This window comes from Parasteatoda tepidariorum, chromosome 5 (assembly GCF_982258835.1).
Source record: "Parasteatoda tepidariorum strain Cologne lab strain chromosome 5, Ptep-v5.0, whole genome shotgun sequence".
Lineage (NCBI taxonomy): Eukaryota > Metazoa > Arthropoda > Arachnida > Araneae > Theridiidae > Parasteatoda > Parasteatoda tepidariorum.
In genome coordinates this window covers 31,993,508-32,013,192 of record NC_141759.1, presented here as the reverse complement: position 1 = coordinate 32,013,192, position 19,685 = coordinate 31,993,508, and the positions used below count along the sequence as shown (strand labels likewise).

The 19,685-nt window shown below is 29.7% G+C and overlaps 1 protein-coding gene and 2 non-coding genes across 3 annotated transcripts in view; all 3 read left to right on the top strand.

The window, feature by feature from the left end:
- The first annotated feature begins 1,127 nt into the window (after positions 1 to 1,127).
- Positions 1,128 to 19,685, top strand: part of LOC107440959 (putative RNA-binding protein 46) — a 40,313-nt gene continuing 21,755 nt past the window's right edge. Inside the window, exon 1 of the mRNA XM_087162728.1 lies at positions 1,128 to 1,856. Coding sequence (XP_087018854.1) covers positions 1,245 to 1,856 — 612 coding nt within the window. The 5' untranslated portion in view covers positions 1,128 to 1,244. The remainder of the gene's footprint in view (positions 1,857 to 19,685) is intronic.
- Positions 14,792 to 14,863, top strand: TRNAH-GUG (transfer RNA histidin (anticodon GUG)). Its single transcript has one exon. It is a non-coding gene; the product is annotated as a tRNA-His (tRNA).
- Positions 16,245 to 16,316, top strand: TRNAH-GUG (transfer RNA histidin (anticodon GUG)). The gene has a single exon. It is a non-coding gene; the product is annotated as a tRNA-His (tRNA).

The window sequence follows — 19,685 nt, the reverse complement described above, 5'->3', positions numbered from 1 at the left end:
TATTTTTCTGCCTAATAACGGTCAGTCTGACTTCGAAAAAAATTATTTGGAAACGCTCAAGTGGGATATTTTACCCCATCCGCTGTATACGCTGGACATTGATCCTTCTGATTACTGGTTGTTCCGACGGATGGAGCACGATTTGGCAGGTCACCAGTTCACTTCTTTCGCAGAAATCGAAAATTGGCTCCTAACTTGGATCGCCTCAAAAGACGGGACATTTTTTCGAAATGGAATTCGAAAATTGCCTGAGAGGTGGGGAAAAGTAGTAGTCAGCGATGGACAATACTTTGATTAATCTGTTCATTCATTTTATTCTGAAATAAATGCATTTTTGAAAACAAAAAAAAAACGGACCGAACTAATTTGCACACCCAATAAATATTTAGAATCCTTGACAAAAATTGAATAATAAATAAAAAATCATTTGAAGTCACAAATTGCATTTTAAAACAATTTTAATTTTATTAATTTCACAGAGATTAGCCTAATTTCACTAGCATTTAAAATCAGATAAGATTAGTACTCCACCATTTTTTATATATCTATATACTTTATTTATTAATAAGTCGTGCTAATCGAAATCAAATTGAATCATGTTTATCGATTGTATTATAAATATTAAAATGCGAAGATAGTAATAACTGAAAAAAAAAATAAAAATAAATAATTTAAAGTTATAGCTTAATATTTACAATTTCTGATGGAATGCTCATTGTTTATGAATGAAACGTTAAGTAAAAAAATTTAGATAATGTAGTAAAAGATGTAAATGTAGTAAAAAAAAATACTAATCTTATTTGTTTTTTTAAAAAAAAACATTTATAAAAGTAATATGGAATTTGATTAAGTTCTTTTATTTCTCTATTAATTCGTCATCTCAGAAGCAAACGATACCTTGTTCGCTTTTCAATTTTTCATAATTTTTTAACAATCGTTTTCATATACGCTGTATATTTCCAATTATCGTTTGGAAAATTCTGTCAGTCGCGAACAAAACCAAAAGTATAACGTTCTAATAAGGGTGGGGCTAATGAACGTGGCCAATGAAGAGTTTTGTTTATATGTAGCTCCAATTCCAATGGCACCTCAACCTCGCGCAGATGTATAGGGTTTGAGGGGTAAAGGCTCCGGCGCCTTTTATTGTCCTTGAGTACAAGTGTTCATTTTCGAATTATATTTTCAATTTTCATTCGAAATTTTTTTTCGTGTCGAATGTTTGGAAATCACAATTCGGCTTAGTAATGGCTGAAAAATACGTATTTGTGCAAGAAAAAGGCCAGAAAAAATATGGGCCTCCTCCTGACTGGTACGGCCCTCCGCCACCAAAGGGCTGCGAAGTTTTCATCGGAAAATTACCCCGTTATGTTTTCGAAGAAGAACTGATGCGTTTATTTTCGACAGTAGGCCGCATTTATGAATTTCGATTAATGGTTGACTTTAGCACATCCACCCGAGGTTTTGCCTTTGCGACTTACACCAATAAAGAAGACGCCGCCAAAGCTGTCAGAGCTCTCAATAACTATCCAATAAGATGCAATCGATTTATTGGTGTTGTTCCATCTATAGATAATACCAGGATCTTTGTCGGTGGCATACCACATACGGTCACTCGTGATATGGCGTTGAAAGAATTTAAACAATTGACTGAGGGGGTTGTTGGTGTCGAAATGAATCAAAATGCAATGGAACCTGGAAAAAACCGTGGTTTTGTTTTTGTGGAGTATGAAACGCATCGTGCGGCTTCTAAAGCGAGAAGAATTTTGTTTTCAGACGATTGCTTAGTCTTCGGAAGAAAAGTAAATGTCGAATGGGAAGATAGGACATCAGATTTAGTGGATTATAATACATTGAAAGTGAGTACATTGTTAAGAGTTTTGTCATTCAATAGATTTTTTTTACAATTTCATAATTGTGTACAGTTAATTAATTGTATTAATTAACAGTTATTGATTGTACACAATTAATAACTGTTAATTAATACAATTAATTTATAGGGACTGCGCTTTAGAGGTGTTGCCAAACATGAACATCGTACCCTATAGTATGAATTTTAATATCGTGATGTATATCGATATCAATATGAATTTTAATATCGTGATGTATATCGATATTTAACAATCGGAAATATAGCGTGATATTTTTCAAAGGCTATTATTTTATATAGATTTGTTGACATTCGTCAATTATTTCGCTACGCAATCAAAATTCATCAACTCTCACAATATCGTATTGAATAACTATCTCTAGGTATAATACCATTAATCGCGATACTATCATTTTGATATGTTATGTTATCGACTAATCGCAATTATATCGTATTCGATAGTTATAGTAATCAATGATGAACTCGGTATTAATGTATTCGATATTTATTGTTAATGGTTGTGATAATGTCTTATTTGTTCAACTTATGTATAGCCCGTATTATCGATAGCCAGTGATTAACGCTGTAGTTCCTAAGTATATTCCTATATATAATATATTCCCAGGGGTCTGTCCAGACATTTTGTGAAAGGTCCGTTTTTCGTGAAATTGTGAAAAAATTACTCACATTCTTTCAACCAGGGTCCGCTTTTATGAATTTGTGCAAATAGGGTCCGTTATTGCAAAAAAAAACTTTTTCAAGGAGTTTTTAAATTGTAAAGACACACAAGATTATGCTCAACACTGTAAAATTATAATTAAAAAAATTAAATTTTAAAAAATAACCAACAATTGCTGCTTCTTAATTAGAGATGCAACATACAAATATTTGGTATTTAGCCTATACTGCTGAACGCAGAATATTCATTTCTGACAAATAATGGAAGAATCGTCTGCCGAAGACAAAACTTAATTCGTTTATATCCACTTTTCTTGTTTACTGCCCTGGAAAGGGTTTATTCGATTAACAAAATATTAATGAAGATAAACAAATTTGTGAAGTGTCCGATTAAAAGAAAAATTATTTTGTGAAGGGTCCGTTTTTAAGTTAAAATATTTTGTGAAGGGTCCGTTTTTATGAAAAGATATTTTGTGAAGGGTCCGTTAACGGACCCAAATTTCTTCTAAACAGACCCCTGATTCCGTTATGGTTTTTATTACCTATGTCAGTGTTTCCCAAACTTATGACTTTTGTATACCCCACTCATAAAAAATGAATATATTTTTTTAAAAATATCTTTATTTTTACTATGAAAAAATTGCTCCAAAGTTAAAAATCACAACTGGTTGTTGACACCACTAATTATTAACTGTTAACTCTGCAAAAAATAGCCAATAGGAAAATACGTCATCGTAAATTTTCATGGCTAGCTTTGTTTTTAAGTAAAATTTTTTGAAATTTTCGTCTGTTGCAAGAGAACGCGTACCCCGGTTAAAATGTTCCCGTACCCCTGGGGGTACGCGTACCACACTTTGGGAAACACTGACCTATGTGTACCCTTAAGTTTGTGTTTTTTTACTTGATTACAAAGGGAAAGGTTAGTTTAATTCTATGAGACCTTAAAAGTTTGCTCATCACAGAAAGATAATTCCGTTTTACAAAATTAAATTATTTATCCTGGATGATTTCTGTATCGTGATGTGTTGAAACCAGGGGTTGGGGTTTTGGACGTCCTTAACTGGTTTTGGACAGGACACATGGATTTTACTGTCTTAAACTGGGTAAAACTGTCCAAAACCTTGTACTTTGGTAAAAGGTAAAAATTCTATAGGTGTAACCATTGTACACATAGTAATTACATGTTTCAATAAATATTTGATATTTTTTATACAATTTACTTTAACTTAACAAAAGAAAATAATATAATATAAATGGAAAAGGTTTATAATTTTTGAAGCTCCATAATTCATTGAACAACAAAAGTGAATACCTAATCCTTTAAATATAAATATGCTTTTAATACTGATAAATCACTGAAGTCAAGCATCACTGGCTACGGTCAGTGTGCGGGTGGGTGACCACTTGGATCAGTCTGCGTAGGGACCGAGGGTGTGCGGTATTGGTCCTCGTTAAACTGTGCTACCGTAAAGTGCTCGACTTCGCGCGACAGTCGTCGGGCTACCGAAGCGGCGGGTGCCATCCCCTCCGCAGAGGATCAAAATTGTGATGGCATGTCTTCGGATCATCCTCCGGGATGTTTCCCGACCGTCGCCAATAGCCCATTGTGCAGCTCTAGTGTGACGTAAAATTAACAACAACAACAACAATACTGATAAATAATATTTTTGCATAAGGATAAATAATGCAATATTAAAAAATAATAATTTTTTAAAAAAAAATACTAAATTTGTTTTAAAATTAACCTTTTGTTTTTCACAATATTTTTTTAAGGAAAATTTTATAATTTCTGCATCACAGAATGATAAAAAAGCCATCTATTTTTCAAAAAAATTGTGTTTAAATATAAATATATTAGTTTAAATTGGAAATACAAAATAACTGAAAATTGTATTAACAGTTTTGAAGGGCATAACATCAGTTTCAGTTACTGACACTGGTGATGTATCACCACTATGCTAAAAGAATTGAACATGAATAAAATAACAGTATTCTTGAATAGTACTATAGGTAAATAAACCTGTTTATGACAAACCAAGCACACTTAGTCCCTAATAGCTTAACCTGTATGGCAAGGCCGAACTTCAGTTATGTACTATTGAATGAGAGGACCAATTGAACTTGATCACTGATTAATCTTCCTTTGTTTAATGTTAAAATTGAAGAGTCAAGCAATGGTTATAAAACATTATACTTTTAAAAACAAATATTTTGTAGTAGATTTAATTATCAATATGTTATTAGTTCTATGTTTATTTTACCTCTTAAATATTGTTCAGATAAAATTGTGATATAATTTGAGTAAAATGGTTTTGGACAGGACGGTTTAAACCTTGGATTACTCCATTCTGTCCTAAACCTTGCCAACCCTGGTTGAATCGTATCGTTGCGAGCAGAATAATTGTTCCTCAAATAAAAAAATAAATAATTAAATAAAAATTCTCAGAAGGGACCAACTTAAAAAAAAAATAATAATAATTTGAAATTTAAAAATTTACTTAGCGCCTTGGCAGTTATAGTCGACTAAACAGATCACGATTCGAGAATATCTCCTTTCTTCTTTTTAGTCTTATTGAAAAAGTAAAATTTCTTATAATTTTCATTATTTACCTAATATTAAATTAGAGTCTGTTAGTTTGAGGTTAGTGTGTGGTTGTTTAAAGTGGTAGCGATTAAATGGCTATTGATTTTACCTGCACTGCTCATAAATCAATTAAAGTTTATGACTTAAAGTGTAGTAAAAATTTCAATAGCTGTTAAAATGACGATTAATTTCACCTGCACCGTCTATCGTTTTATTATCTATCTTTTTAAAATGGACATATCCTGTATTTCTTAAAGCTATTTTATTTAATACTAGTCGAAAAATTTGAATTGTAAAGTATATAATTTAATGTAAGTTTAAATACAAAATCTGAGCGAAATCGATCGAATAGTTCCTGAGAAATTGAATTTCAAAAAGTCGTATTTTAAAAATGACTTTTTCATACTTTAAAAAACGAGGTAAAATTCAAGAAATATTAATAAACTGGAAAAATCGGGAAAACTATGGAATATAACCAAAATTCCCTATAGGGCAGGAAAAATGAATAAATTTACATGTACTGTACTATACTTACAAGTCTGACCGATCTATAAATTGGTTGAGAATTTATCGTCATGTAAATAGTACCACAGATCAATTTTATGTTTTATATATTTATTTAAAAAAATAAATAAATAAACTTTATTGATTACCTATATTTCCACCTTTTCCAAAGCTTTTTTTTCAGAAAAATTTGTCTTATTCCAATTTATTATAAATTAAAAAAAAATGTTTTTTCAAACTTAATGGCAAGAATAAGTGTTTAGATGCATTTCATGTCTAAGAAAGAAGCTTTACTTAAAAATTATTAATAAAATTTTATGCACAGGTTACATAAGTGAGGGAAATTCAGCAAAATCAATCTAAAAAAACTAAAGGTCAGGTTTTTTTTATAACTAAATATGGCTAACCTATATTAATGCATACAAATGTTTCAGCTTTCTTTTTATTCAAATGCATAAAGTTTTAAGGATCTTATGTTGGCGCTTTCTTACGCGCTATAGCGTGTCAAATTCCCCATTGAGGGGAAAAATTGCGCCAACAGATTTATGTCCGTAGAATTAAAACAAACTTTAAAAGAACAAAATATTATTTATTTCTTTTTCTGTATTAATTACAGCTGGAGAAATTGAAAATAATAATGATATCAAATTACAATCAAATCGAAACAAAACATTGACTTCAATAATTCTTTCTTTGTTTTGAAATTCTTTACCATTTAATGGGTGAGAATACTTTCAAAAGCGATCTATAAATGAGTAGAGAATTAATCGTCTGCTCCCATACATCTCAACTCAACAATATCACAAATCAATTTTATGTTTCATTTATTTATTTAATTTTATTGAGCGCCATTCCCGTCTATTCTTTAGATTTTTTTTTTATTAGTAATATTAGTAGTGCAAATTTATATTATTTCACGCAGAATTATGAAAATATATAATATGTTTTAAATGATTTATATAATTTTTAACAAGGGTCCTAGATCCTAAGAATATAATAATTTTAGCGGAATCACTGTACTGTATTATCACTTTTGTTTTCAGATTAACTAACTGAACTATTTTAATTAGGAAATAATAGTCTGGAAATCGGCAAAAACTATATTTTTTTAATAAAAAAATGGGAAGAAGTAAGTCTCTTAAAATTTCACGTGTGTTTTAAGTTTTCTTTCATTTGTATGTAAGTAATTGTGATTTTTTTGTTCGATTATTGCATCATAAATCTTGTTTTCGGGTTAATAAACTTCTTTTAATTATCAAAATGTAAGAAAATCGGTAAAATGGAGGATTTTATTTTTAAATGTGAAGAAAGAAATTTCTTATAATTTAACTCATGTTTAAAGTTTCTTTTCATAAGTAAAATGTAGCAATCCTTTGACCAATTACTGCATTATTACTTTTGTTTTCTGGCTAAGGAACTTTTCGCGATTTAGATTATCAAAATTTCAAGAAATCAATTTCTGTTTTAATTATTGCGGGTGTTTAAGGCAATCCTTTTTTTTCTACTTCTTTTTTCTATTTACAAATAAGAATAATTATGTTGTTTGTTTTTGTGTTGAGAAGCATAATAAGATTATTAAAATCAGTTCTTAGTTGATTTAAGTATAAGGATTGATTTAAATACAACTTTGACGTTGGTTTAAATATAAGGAGGATTCTTAATGTATAATAGTTAATTCTGTTAAAATTTTAACAAATTTTATGAACAATGTTTTTTTTATTACTCAAAATTATACCTAAGTTGTTTTACTGTGATAAAACAGCTTAAGCTTCCAGTTGATGAATGATTTTCAATTTTTAAGGCTATTTAAATCTGAGGATTGAAACATTGATCTGATGCATGGAATTACTATTACCACGTTATTGTACAGTGAACATGAAAAATAAATGAACCACCCTGAATTAATTGATCAAATGATCGGACAAACATACCAATTTTTACCGGTTCTGATTTCTGACCCCAAAATATAGGTGGTAGCCACTATCTGGGAAATCTGGTTTCAATAGTTAAATTAGTAAAGCTGTCCAAAGTTTAGACCCTTTAATGTTAATTTTACTTTTTGTGTATTTCACCATATCTCAAGAACTTTTTAAGTGAATTGAAAATATTTTGCACACAATTGTATAATTCGTTTATCCAGGGGTCTGTTTAGAAGAAATTTGGGTCCGTTAACGGACCCTTCACAAAATATTTTAACTTGAAAACGGAACCTTCACAAAATGATTTTTCTTTTAATCGAACCCTTCACAAATTTGTTTATCTTCATTATTATTTTGTTAATCGAATAAACCCGTTCCAGGGCAAAAAACAAGAAAGATGGATGTAAACGAATTAAGTTTTGTCTTTGGCAGACGATTCTTCCATTATTCGTCCGAAATTAATATTCTGCGTTTAGCAGTATAGGCTAAATATCAAATATTTGTATGTTGCATCTCTAATTTAGAAGCATCAATTATTGTTTAATTTTTAAAATTAAATTTTTTTAATTATAATTTTAGTGTTGAGCATAATCTTGTATGCCTTTACAATTTAAAAACTCCTTGAAAGAGTTTTTTTTTTGCAATAACGGACCCTATTTGCACAAATTCATAAAAGCGGACCCTGGTTGAAGGAATGTGAGTAATTTTTTCACAATTTCCTGAAAAACGGACCTTTCACAAAATGTCTGGACATACCTCTGGTTTATCCCACGATAATTCCATGAAAAAAATAACTTCTTATTTTATTTAATAATTCTAAAAAAAAATTTTTTTTTGCATCGTTTTAAAGAATTTAATGGCATAATGCAAAATTCGTGCGAAATCGGTCGAAAATAGTTCTCGAGAAATCGAATTTTAAATATACGATTTTAGTAAAATTTGCTTTCTCATAAACTATTCGACCAATTGCGCTCAAACTTTGAATGTATAGAATGATGTAATAAATTGTATACCTTACAATTTAACATTTTTCGATTAGTATTAAACGAAACAGCAAAAATTAATAACTATTTAATAAAAGTTACTTTTTAACATGATCTTCGGATAAATGGATTTTAAAATCTTGTGTCAAAATTTTTCAATTCACCTAAAAAATTCTCGAGATACAGAGAAATACCCAAAAAGAAAAAATTTCACTATTTACAGCTCTCTTGGTCAAACTACTTTAATTATTTTTCCAGATTGCGGCTAATTTGATGGTCACAAATTCGATTTGTCAAAAAAAAAAAAATGAATGTTTATTCAGAGAAAGTATATTTTTGTTTCTGATTTCGTAATATCATCCGCATGAATTAATTAATTAGCATATTTACATTCAGCCCATCGAAGCATTAAGATTGAGTCCTAGAACGTGAAGATCCGATCATTATATTTTAAGTTAAACAACGTGATTTGTTTATTTTTTTGCTCACTGTACTTAATCGAGACACAGCCGTTACTTCGGCACCAACGATATTTGTTGTTCTAAAATATGCTTCAAAGGCAGGGGTCTGTCCAGACATTTTGTGAAAGGTCCGTTTTTCGTGAAATTGTGAAAAAATTACTCACATTCTTTCAACCAGGGTCCGCTTTTATGAATTTTGCAAATAGGGTCCGTTATTGCAAAAAAAAAAACTTTTTCAAGGAGTTTTTAAATTGTAAAGACATACAAGATTATGCTCAACACTGTAAAATTATAATTAAAAAAATAAATTTTAAAAAATAAACAACAATTGCTGCATTCAAATTAGAGATGCAATATACAAATATTTGGTATTTAGCCTATACTGCGAACGCAGAATATTCATTTCGGACGAATAATGGAAGAATCGTCTGCCGAAGACAAAACTTAATTCGTTTACATCCATCTTTCTTGTTTTCTGCCCTGGAAAGGGTTTATTTGATTAACAAAATAATAATGAAGATAAATAAATTTGTGAAGGGTCCGTTTTTAGTTAAAAATATTTTGTGAAGGGTCCGTTTTTATGAAAAAATATTATGTGAAGGGTCCGTTAACGGACCCAAATTTCTTTTAAACAGACCCCTGAAAGGTAAACATAAATAAATTCTTTATGTCAGAAAGAAAACCAATGTAATCAGGGGTCTGTTTAGAAGAAATTTGGGTCCGTTAACGGACCCTTCACAAAATATCTTTTCATAAAAACGGACCCTTCACAAAATATTTTAACTTAAAAACGGACCCTTCACAAAGCGATTTTTCTTTTAATTGGACCCTTCACAAATTTGTTTATCTACATTATTATTTTGTTAGTCGAATAAACCCTTTCCAGGGCAGAAAACAAGAAAGATGGATGTAAACGAATTAAGTTTTGTCTTCGGCAGACGATTCTTCCATTATTCGTCCGAAATGAATATCCTGCGTTCAGCAGTATAGGCTAAATACCAAATATTTGTATGTTGCATCTCTAATTTAGAAGCAGCAATTGTTTATTTTTTAAAATTCAATTTTTTTTAATTATAATTTTACAGTGTTGAGCATAATCTTGTATGCCTTAACAATTTAAGAACTCCTTTAAAAAGTTTTTCTTTTGCAATAACGGACCCTATTTGCACAAATTCATAAAAGCGGACCCTGGTTGAAAGAATGTGAGTAATTTTTTTCACAATTTCACGAAAAACGGACCTTTCACAAAATGTCTGGACAGACCCCTGGTAATAAGTAATAATTTTGAGTGCAAAATAAAAGGAGAAAGAAAAAAACTAAAAGGATCAGGATTCGGCAAGCTTTTGACGCTTGTAAGTTTTTAAGGAATTGAACCACGGAAAAGATAGCATGTTTTTTTGCGGCTCGAAATTCCACAAGTTATTAATGATTTTTTCTTCTCAAATTAGCAAATTTTTCGAAATCGTACTAATGCGTAGAGTTTTGAAAAAGTGCTGAGGTGCTTATTTTTGGTACCTTATGGGTGCTTCAAGTGTGGAGTTAAAGTTCCTTATAGGTCAGGGGTTCGCAACTGGCGGCCCGGGGGCCGCATCCGGGGAGCCTTTTTTTGTGGCCCGCGAATTAAAATGTATTAGTTGTTATTTTTTGCTGACAATTTTCGTAAAAAAATCTATATGGGTTTTAAATATTTTTCTCGTTAATAAAAACCTAATTTCTTCGTTTCTGTGAAATTTAACATACCAACGGTGCAAAAAAATTTATTTCTCAGGTTTTGCATCCAAGAAAATATTTATTCAAATACAAAAATAATCGTGTATGTTGCTCTTTTTTTATTTCATTTTTTTGTATTTTGTGAATATAATTTAGCATGTGTGTATCAGAAATTTTCTCGAAGAAATTTTCCGATTTGACTTTTTGAAACCACTAATTTAGGACGAAAATATTGACACACACATTTGTAAAGTTTAAGTGAAACCACTAATTTGATCTATTCTCTGATGGTTGCAGCAGACAGACCTCAATTTTCTCATTGAACATTTTGTGTGCTACTATGTAAGTTTTAATATTAACCTTTTTAAAGTTTTATATCTTAACAATTAGATATCTGTTGCAATACATAGGTGCACATTAAAGTTATTGTAGCCCGAATTTTTATTACTTATTTAATATTTTTTTAAATATTATTAATATAGATATTTTTAAAAATCAACTTCTTATTTTAATTTGTAATTCAATACTTTTATTTTGTACAACTTGGTAAAAATCTGACAGTAATATTTAATGTTCCTTCAAACATAAAAGAGTCCTACATGAAATTTTGACAAAGTTGTGGCCCGCCATTTGATTTGTGTTTTTAATTGTGGCCCCCGGCCTCGTGTAAGTTGGAAACCCCTGTTATAGGTGGAGTTTTTGTAAAAAGTACTTTATTTACCATTTTTATAAAAGAATTTTTTTTTCATTGCACTGTTGATAACAGCTATGAATCATACAGAAAGCTTGGTTTTCACGATGGTATCATTTAATCCGTTATGGCCTACCGAGTACCGACATCCGTATCGTATGAAAGCACCAATCGACATGTTGGATGAACTACTTGCATGAACGTACACTGAGCCAGGTTCTTTGAAAGAATTCCTGCACTCACACATGCAATTCGCTGCATTCTACCAAATACTCCTGATTTCAGGCTTCCCGCCCCGTCGTCAGAAATCGAACCGAATATCTCTCGGAACTTTTGTTGATCAACAACTATACACAGGGCTTCCACGTGTCAAGGAAAACTGGGAAAATGTAAATTATCAGGGAATTTTATTTTAACTCAGAAAAGCAGGGAATAGTGCAATTTTTTTTACGAAAAAAAAAACTGGAAATTTTTTATACCATAACTGGAAAATAACCAGTTTTAGAATTGCAAGTAACAATAATCGGTTATTGAGATTAAAGTTAAATAATTCTCAGGGGTCTGTTTAGAAGAAATTTGGGTCTGTTAACGAAACCTTCACAAAATATATTTTCATAAAAATGGACCCTTCACAAAATTTTTTAACTTAAAAACGGACCCTTCACAAAATAATTTATCTTTTAATCGGACCTTTCACAAATTTGTTTATCTTCATTATTGTTTTATTAATCGAATTAACCCTTCCCAGGAAAAGGGGGGAAGAAAGACAGATGTAAACGAACTAAATTTTGTCTTCGGCAGACGCTTCTTCCTTTATTCGTCCGAAATGAATATTCTGCGTTAAGCCAGCAGTATAGGCTAAATACCAAATATTTATATGTTGCATCGCTAATTTAGTAACTGTATACATTATCAAATGTACTGTCTAATTGAAAATTAAATTTTATTTCTTCATAATTTCTTCCCTGATGAAGTGCCATTGTTTACGTCGCGTTATGTTATCTTCTTGACCTGTTCTATTATTAGATCAGTATTACAATCCTTCAGCTTGACTTGGGGGATCGTTCACTGATTGCATATTTTCATGTGGGTCCAGAGCAGTCAATAATCACAGAACTTTATCAACTCGAAATTCTCTCTCCTTTTTATTTATATGATTTAATAACAAACAAAAAAAAACGATTTTTAGAAAATAAGAGTTCGTATATGAAGAACCATCCACTAACTGCATTAGACTTTTTAGTATAGTCTATTTTTGACTTGATTTGTTATTAAAATTTTTTATCTGAATAAACTTGAGTTATTTTATGAAGCTAAACGCTAAAAAAACTAAAGCTAAAAAAACGCTATATTAAGAGACAAGATGTAAAAAAACAAGTTTAAATTGAGGATCCTTTCACTTATTTAATATTTAGCAAATTCAGTAAGAAATCTTAAGTGATTCAAATGTGTCATACAGAAAAATTTAAATCAAGTCTTTATCATTTGTTTTAAAAGCATTTGAAATTAGCAATTCAATTATCACAGATTTTTCAAGTGTAACGAATAAATTAACTTCTGACAAAAATGTTTAGCTGCAATATTCTTTATCTTTTAATTTCAAAATTATTTGAGCCTTTTTTTAAATCATTTGTTTAAAAAAAGTATTGGATTACAGATTTTATTAATTTATAAGTGCGCCGTTCGTCATTTACATCTGTATTATGAATTTATACAGGTTTTCTTTGTGCGTCAAATTTTCTACATCAGCGATTTATAATTTTTTTTTCCGGTTACGGAACTCTTAAATAATCAATCTTCTTTCAGCGGAACCCGGACTTTATAAATAAAGTTTATAAAGGTAACAGCTGTTAAAAATTGTTATTAGCGAAATTAATCTCTGAAGAATTATTTTATTTTGTTTTGAAAAACGAGGTAGGCAATACAATATTTAATATTCAGAATTTGTTCAATTTATAGAAGAATAGTTTTCAGAAATATTGTGTTTTCCTTTAAAAAGTGCCATTTTCTTTTGATTTTAATTGAAATAATTTCATAAAGGCAACCGAAAAATTAAGTAAATAGTGAATTATAGCAGGGGTCAGTCCAGACATTTTGTGAAAGGTCCGCTTTTGTAATATTGTGAAAAAATTACTCGTAATTTGTGAATATAAAATAAGCTTTAAGTCGCATTCTTTCAACCAGGGTCCTGTTTTGCGAATTCGTGCAAATAGGGTCCTGTTATTGCAAAAAACCTTTTCAATGAGTTTTTAAATTGTAAATGGATTCAAGATTATGCTCAACATTGTAAAAGTTTAATTAAGAAAAAATTTCAAAAATAAACAGCTATTGCTGCTACTAGATTAGAGATGCAACATACAAATATTTGGTATTTAGCCTATGCTGCCAGGGGTCTGTTTAGAAGAAATTTGGATCCGTTAACGAACACTTCACAAAATATCTTTTAATTAAAATGGACCCTTCACAAAATATTTTAACTTAAAAACGGACCCTTCTCAAAATAATTTATCTTTTAATCCAATTTTTTCAAATCCACTAAGTTGCGAGTAGATTTTTTTCAAATATGAACTTTTCTCAATAAGTCTGCTAGGAACCCTTGATCCCTAAAGCAGAAGTGGTAAAAATTGCGACGTTTCGTACTTTTGACCTTATAAAAAAAATAGTTCATGTTTATTGCAGAATTATTTAAATCCACTTCCTGTCAAAGAATGTATATTCACGTTATAATGTATGCGGGCAATTTTTTTAAAACTATTTAGACAGATGCATGTAATTTGATATTAGCCAATTAGAGCTCCTTTAGTTTTTGAAATAAAATTATTCGCCATTTTGAAAAATTGTTATAATTTAATGGGTGACAGTTGTTCGTTTACTTTGTTGATGTTCGCAGAACGTGTGTCATTAACGCAAGTCTTATTACAAAAAATAAAATAAAATTCTGTTCCTTGGCCACTGGTTTGAAAATAAAACTTTCAGTAGTTTATACTTAAACTATGGCTTTTTTTTTTACTTTGTTTTATTTTATTTTTAAAGAAAATGAAAGAATTTTGAAAAGCCCTCTTTAACTCAAAGTGAAGATTTAAAACAGCCACGGCAGTTTTAAAATTATATGCTTATAAAAATGGCAATTATAAAAAATTTTTGCGGTTATTGCGAAAAAAGTTATTCGGATAAACGCGTTTTGTATAACAACAGAACCTTCGTTCACTTAAAATTTACAGGACAAAACTATTAACGTTTATATTTAATTTCTCAATAAAATTTTTTAGTGCTGCCATCTTTGAATTAAATTCATAATTATTTATAAACACTTGGAACAAGTTCCGCTCCAATTACTTCGTTTTGTTTCTTAATCAATACAGCTAATGAAAATTAGAATGATTTATGATCATGAGCCGTGATCGTATAGTGGTTAGTACATTGCGTTGTGGCCGCAATAACCCAGGTTCGAATCCTGGTCACGGCAATTCTTTTTAATGGATATAATTGTGACTTTTTGCTAAGAAAGTGTTTTTAGTAGCCATTATTTATAGGAATCTGAAACGCTAAGCACATTAACTTTAGCTTGTAAAAATAATAACATTTTTGTTTCTCAATGGAGAACGTTTCTGCAAGAAACATGGAACTTTCTACGACTATGTTGCTGTGATTCTACCACTAAAATGTGATTTTTTTTTATTTGTTTCATTTTGGAAATTTGGTTTCATTTTGGAAGATTAAACAGACTTCACATAGCATTTTATCTTGAAAAATTGTTCTTTTGGCAAACGTTGCCAATGATGTCTATGATTCTTAGTTTTAAAGTTATAATTTATTTTTTATTTTTTCGAGAAGAACAGGACTTTATTTCATTTTTCACAAAAACGGACACTAAACGCAAGGTTCGAACTATTGAATTTCCTGCTTTTTCACAAAATTAAGAACCAATTTTCTCAAAATCACAAAATTAGGCATAAATATTTCATAAAAAAAGGACTTTTCTCTAGAAGTCTGCTAGGAATCATTGGTCCCTAAAGTTGGAAGTGGTCAAAAATGTGTTTTTTCGCACTTTTGACCGTTTTGACGAAATTATCCAAAATGTGAGGTAGCAGCTGATTGAGGAATTTTTAGTTTTCAAAATTAAATTATTCACCATTATTTTAAAATATCCTAATAATTTTAATGGTGATAATTGTTTATATAGATTGTTGATATTCGCAGAAGATGTGTAATTAAAATAGGTGTTTTGTTGATATTCGCAGAAGATGTGTAATTAAAATAGGTGTTATTACAAAACATAAGATATAATTCTGCTCAAAAACCCGGGTTTAAAATTAAATCTTTGATTTGATTAAACTATAGCTCTTTTTTAATAGAAAAAAAACTCAATGTTAATTATTTTTCTTTCTTGAAGAACACCACCCCTAATTAAACTCAAAGTGAAGCTTTAACACAGCCGTAGCAGTTATTAAAGTTGATGATTATAAAAATGGTAGGTTTAAAATTTTTTACAAAATATTCATCATAACGCTTTATTTTAAATCGTTAAATAAATCCTTCGAAGAATTGCAACGAAAGTTTCACATTTTCAAATGCATTCGTACTTCCGAATGTTTCATAGCAAACGCACCATACTTTAACTTAATTTAAAAATTCCATTACTTGAAGTTTCAAACGTGAAAATTTGAAGTTTTTTTTCTTCTTCCCCCAGTTTATGCCATAAAATGTTTGAGTTTTTTTTAGTGCTGCCATCTCTGAATTAAAATCACAACTATTGGAAGAACCCTTGAACAAGTCTCGCTCCAATTATTTTATTTTGCTTCTTAATCAAATCCTGCTAATAGTAATTAGAATGGTTCGAATCATGAGCCGTGATCGTATAGTGGTTAGTACATTGCGTTGTGGCCGCAATAACCCAGGTTCGAATCCTGGTCACGGCAATTTTTTTTAAATTATAATTGCGACTTTTCTTTTTATTACGTAATCAGGAGTCTGTCCAGACATTTTGTGAAAGGTCCGTTTTTCGTGAAATTGTGAAAAAATTACTCACATTCTTTCAACCAGGGTCCGCTTTTATGAATTTGTGCAAATAGGGTCCGTTATTGCAAAAAAAATTTTTTTCAAGGAGTTTTTAAATTGTAAAGACATACAAGATTATGCTCAACACTGTAAAATTATAATTAAAAAAATTAAATTTTAAAAAATAACCAACAATTGCTGCTTCTTAATTAGAGATGCAACATACAAATATTTGGTATTTAACCTATATTGCTGAACGCAGAATATTAATTTCGGACGAATAATGGAAGAATCGTCTGCCGAAGACAAAACTTAATTCGTTTACATCCATCTTTCTTATTTTCTGCCCTGGAAAGGGTTTATTCGATTAACAAAATAAATATGAAGATAAACAAATTTGTGAAGGGTCCGATTAAAAGACAAATCATTTTGTGAAGGGTCCGTTTTTAAGTTAAAATATTTTGTGAAGTGTCCGTTTTTATGAGAAGATATTTTGTGAAGGGTCCATTAACGGACCCAAATTACTTCTAAGCAGACCCCTGGTAATATGTTTTAGTAACCATTATTTTTGGGAATCCGAAACGACCTAATTCGGGATATTAACATAAGACGTTTTTAAAAGTAATTCAATTTTTTTTGTTTCATTAATTTTAGCTGTTACATTGCCTAAAACACGTATTCAAAAATTAGATAATAATGAAAAATCGATCCCCCCCCCCTGAAACATATTGGTGTGTTAAATCAAAAGTGTAAAATGTCAGAAATAATTGTTACTTTAATTAATAGAAGTCATCAAATTATAGTTTTTTAAATTCTCTTTTATAACTCTATTTCTGTTAAAGATTAGCAACCTTGCAGCTATGGAACTTTCTGTAATACCATAAGCTGTACAGCTTTAACTCCTTTGTAGCTACAGCGCTTCGAACTGAGGAATTATTTTTTTAATATTAGAATCCTTGTAGCTGTGATTTTATTGATAATAATATTAGTACCCTTGGAGCTGTAAAACTTATTTTTATTTATAGCTTTTTTATGGCTGTGGAGCAAGTTATAGCATTTTCAAATTTCATAGCAAGTTTCAGTTATAGAATTTTTGTAATGGTGGAACTATTTTTTAATTTTAGCATCCTTGTATTGTAGCTTTGTAATTTATCTTAATATTAGCACCTTTCTAATATGGATTGGAACTTTTTATAATATTAATTAGCCCCTTCGTTGCTGTGTAACTATCTTGTATTTAATCTAAGCACTCTTGCAGTTGTGCAACTTTTTTTTGGTATCAGCATCTTTCATATCAGTGGGACTTCTTTTTAAATTAGCAAACTTATAGCCATGGAACTTCATTCTAGCTCTCTCTTAGGAATGTTTAATGTTTAGCCGAAATTTTTTAAATTTTATCTTGTAATGTAAATTAGATACTTTTTTTTAAATTAGGAACCTTTAAAAAAAAAAACATTCTTTAGCCACTTAGTAGCTGTATATTTTTGTTAGTGTAAGCAGTTAATTCAATAAATTTATTTAGAAGTTAATTCAAGAAATTTATAAATGTAATTTTTTTTGTTGATATTAGCCTTTTGCTACCTGTAGCTATGGAACTTTTTTATTAGTATTAGTTAGTACCCTTGTAGTTGCGGAAATTGTTTTTTATACTAGTGTCTTTGTAGTTATGAATTCGGTTGGATCATAATATTTATTTTAGCTCCATTATAAATTAATGGATTTATTATTATTTTAAGTTTTATTATTTTATTTTTTATCTAAAGATTATTTGTTCGAGATTTAAATCGAGATTTTTTATTAGAACCATTTTAAATTAGAGCTAAAAGAAATTTTTACTTGTTTAATGTCTAATAAATAATTATTCTTTGTTTATTGTCTAATAAATAAATATTCTTTATTGCCCAGTGGTAGTTAATTACAATTTGGACCATTGTCGGTCAGTTACAATTTTTTGTTACTGCTAATTATTTATCATCTACTTATTTCAGTTACGATCTAGTTTTTTTTTTTTTTTTTTTTTTTTAGTGTAACAAAGTTACTTTTAATTTTCTAAATTTATTTAAATGGGGTCCTGTTGTTAAGATTTTGTGGTTGGTTACGATCTGATCTGATTAAGATCTAAGTTATGATTAAGATCTGATCCCAAGATTTTTGAGTTACTTAGAGCAGCCGGAGTCTGTCCAATGCTAATTGATTAAAAGTTAATTTTTGAGTTCACAATCACAAAGCAAAAGCATCGAACAAAAGTAGCAGATCGCTGTAATTGTTTATGGCTTATAAATTTTACTTTTTCTTAATATTTAACAATTGAACCTAACGTTTGTTTAAAATTAATGAAAGAGATAATTAAATATTTTTCTGAAGGACGATCCAGCCTTTTTTACAGGGTTCTTAGCGTTTTTAAAAAGTGCTTAAAGTTGCTTATTTTCGATTTTCGTTTTTTAAAAGCCAAGGTGCTTTTTTCATTGGGTGTTTTTAAAAAGTGCTTAATTTTCCCAAAAAGTGCTTAATTTTCCCTTTAGGGAAAATTAAGCAATTTTTAAAAACAAATTGGGAAAATTAAGCACTTTTTGGGAAGTGCTTAATTTTCCCAAAAAGTGCTTAATTTTCCCTTTAGGGAAAATTAAGCAATTTTTAAAAACACCCAATGAAAAAAGCACCTTGGCTTTTAAAAAACGAAAATCGAAAATAAGCAACTTTAAGCACTTTTTAAAAACGCTAAGAACCCTGTAAAAAAGGCTGGATCGTCCTTTAGAAAAAAAGCAAGCTTTTCGCAGTGTTCCATTCAACATTTTCACAATTCATTCAACCACAATCTATTTCGGCGTATTGTCAGTCCGTAGCGTTTCAAAACAACATTCGTTTTACATTCAAAATTTCATGATTTTTGACAATTGTCACAAACACTGCCAAATGGTTTTTTTTTTTTTTTTTTTTTTTTTTTTTTTTATACATGAGACGATTAAAACAAGATAAAACCGTTAATTGCCGAAAACTTTCCAACCCTGCCTAATTATGACATTTTTGCTTAAAAATATTTTTTGAGTGCTTGAAAAGTGCTTAGAAGGTGCTTATTTTTTGTTGAATAATTTGGCTGCGCAACCTGTATGCATAATTTTCTGAATCTAAAATGAGTTAAGAATCAGACTGTCTGCTAGGGTCCCGTTTTTATGCGGGAAAACAGCATTAATACCATGTCTTTCAAGGAGTTGGAGAGTTTTGAAATTATAAATTAATGATTTTAATGGAGTTTTTATAATTAATTATTTATTAAGAAGATTGAGAAACGT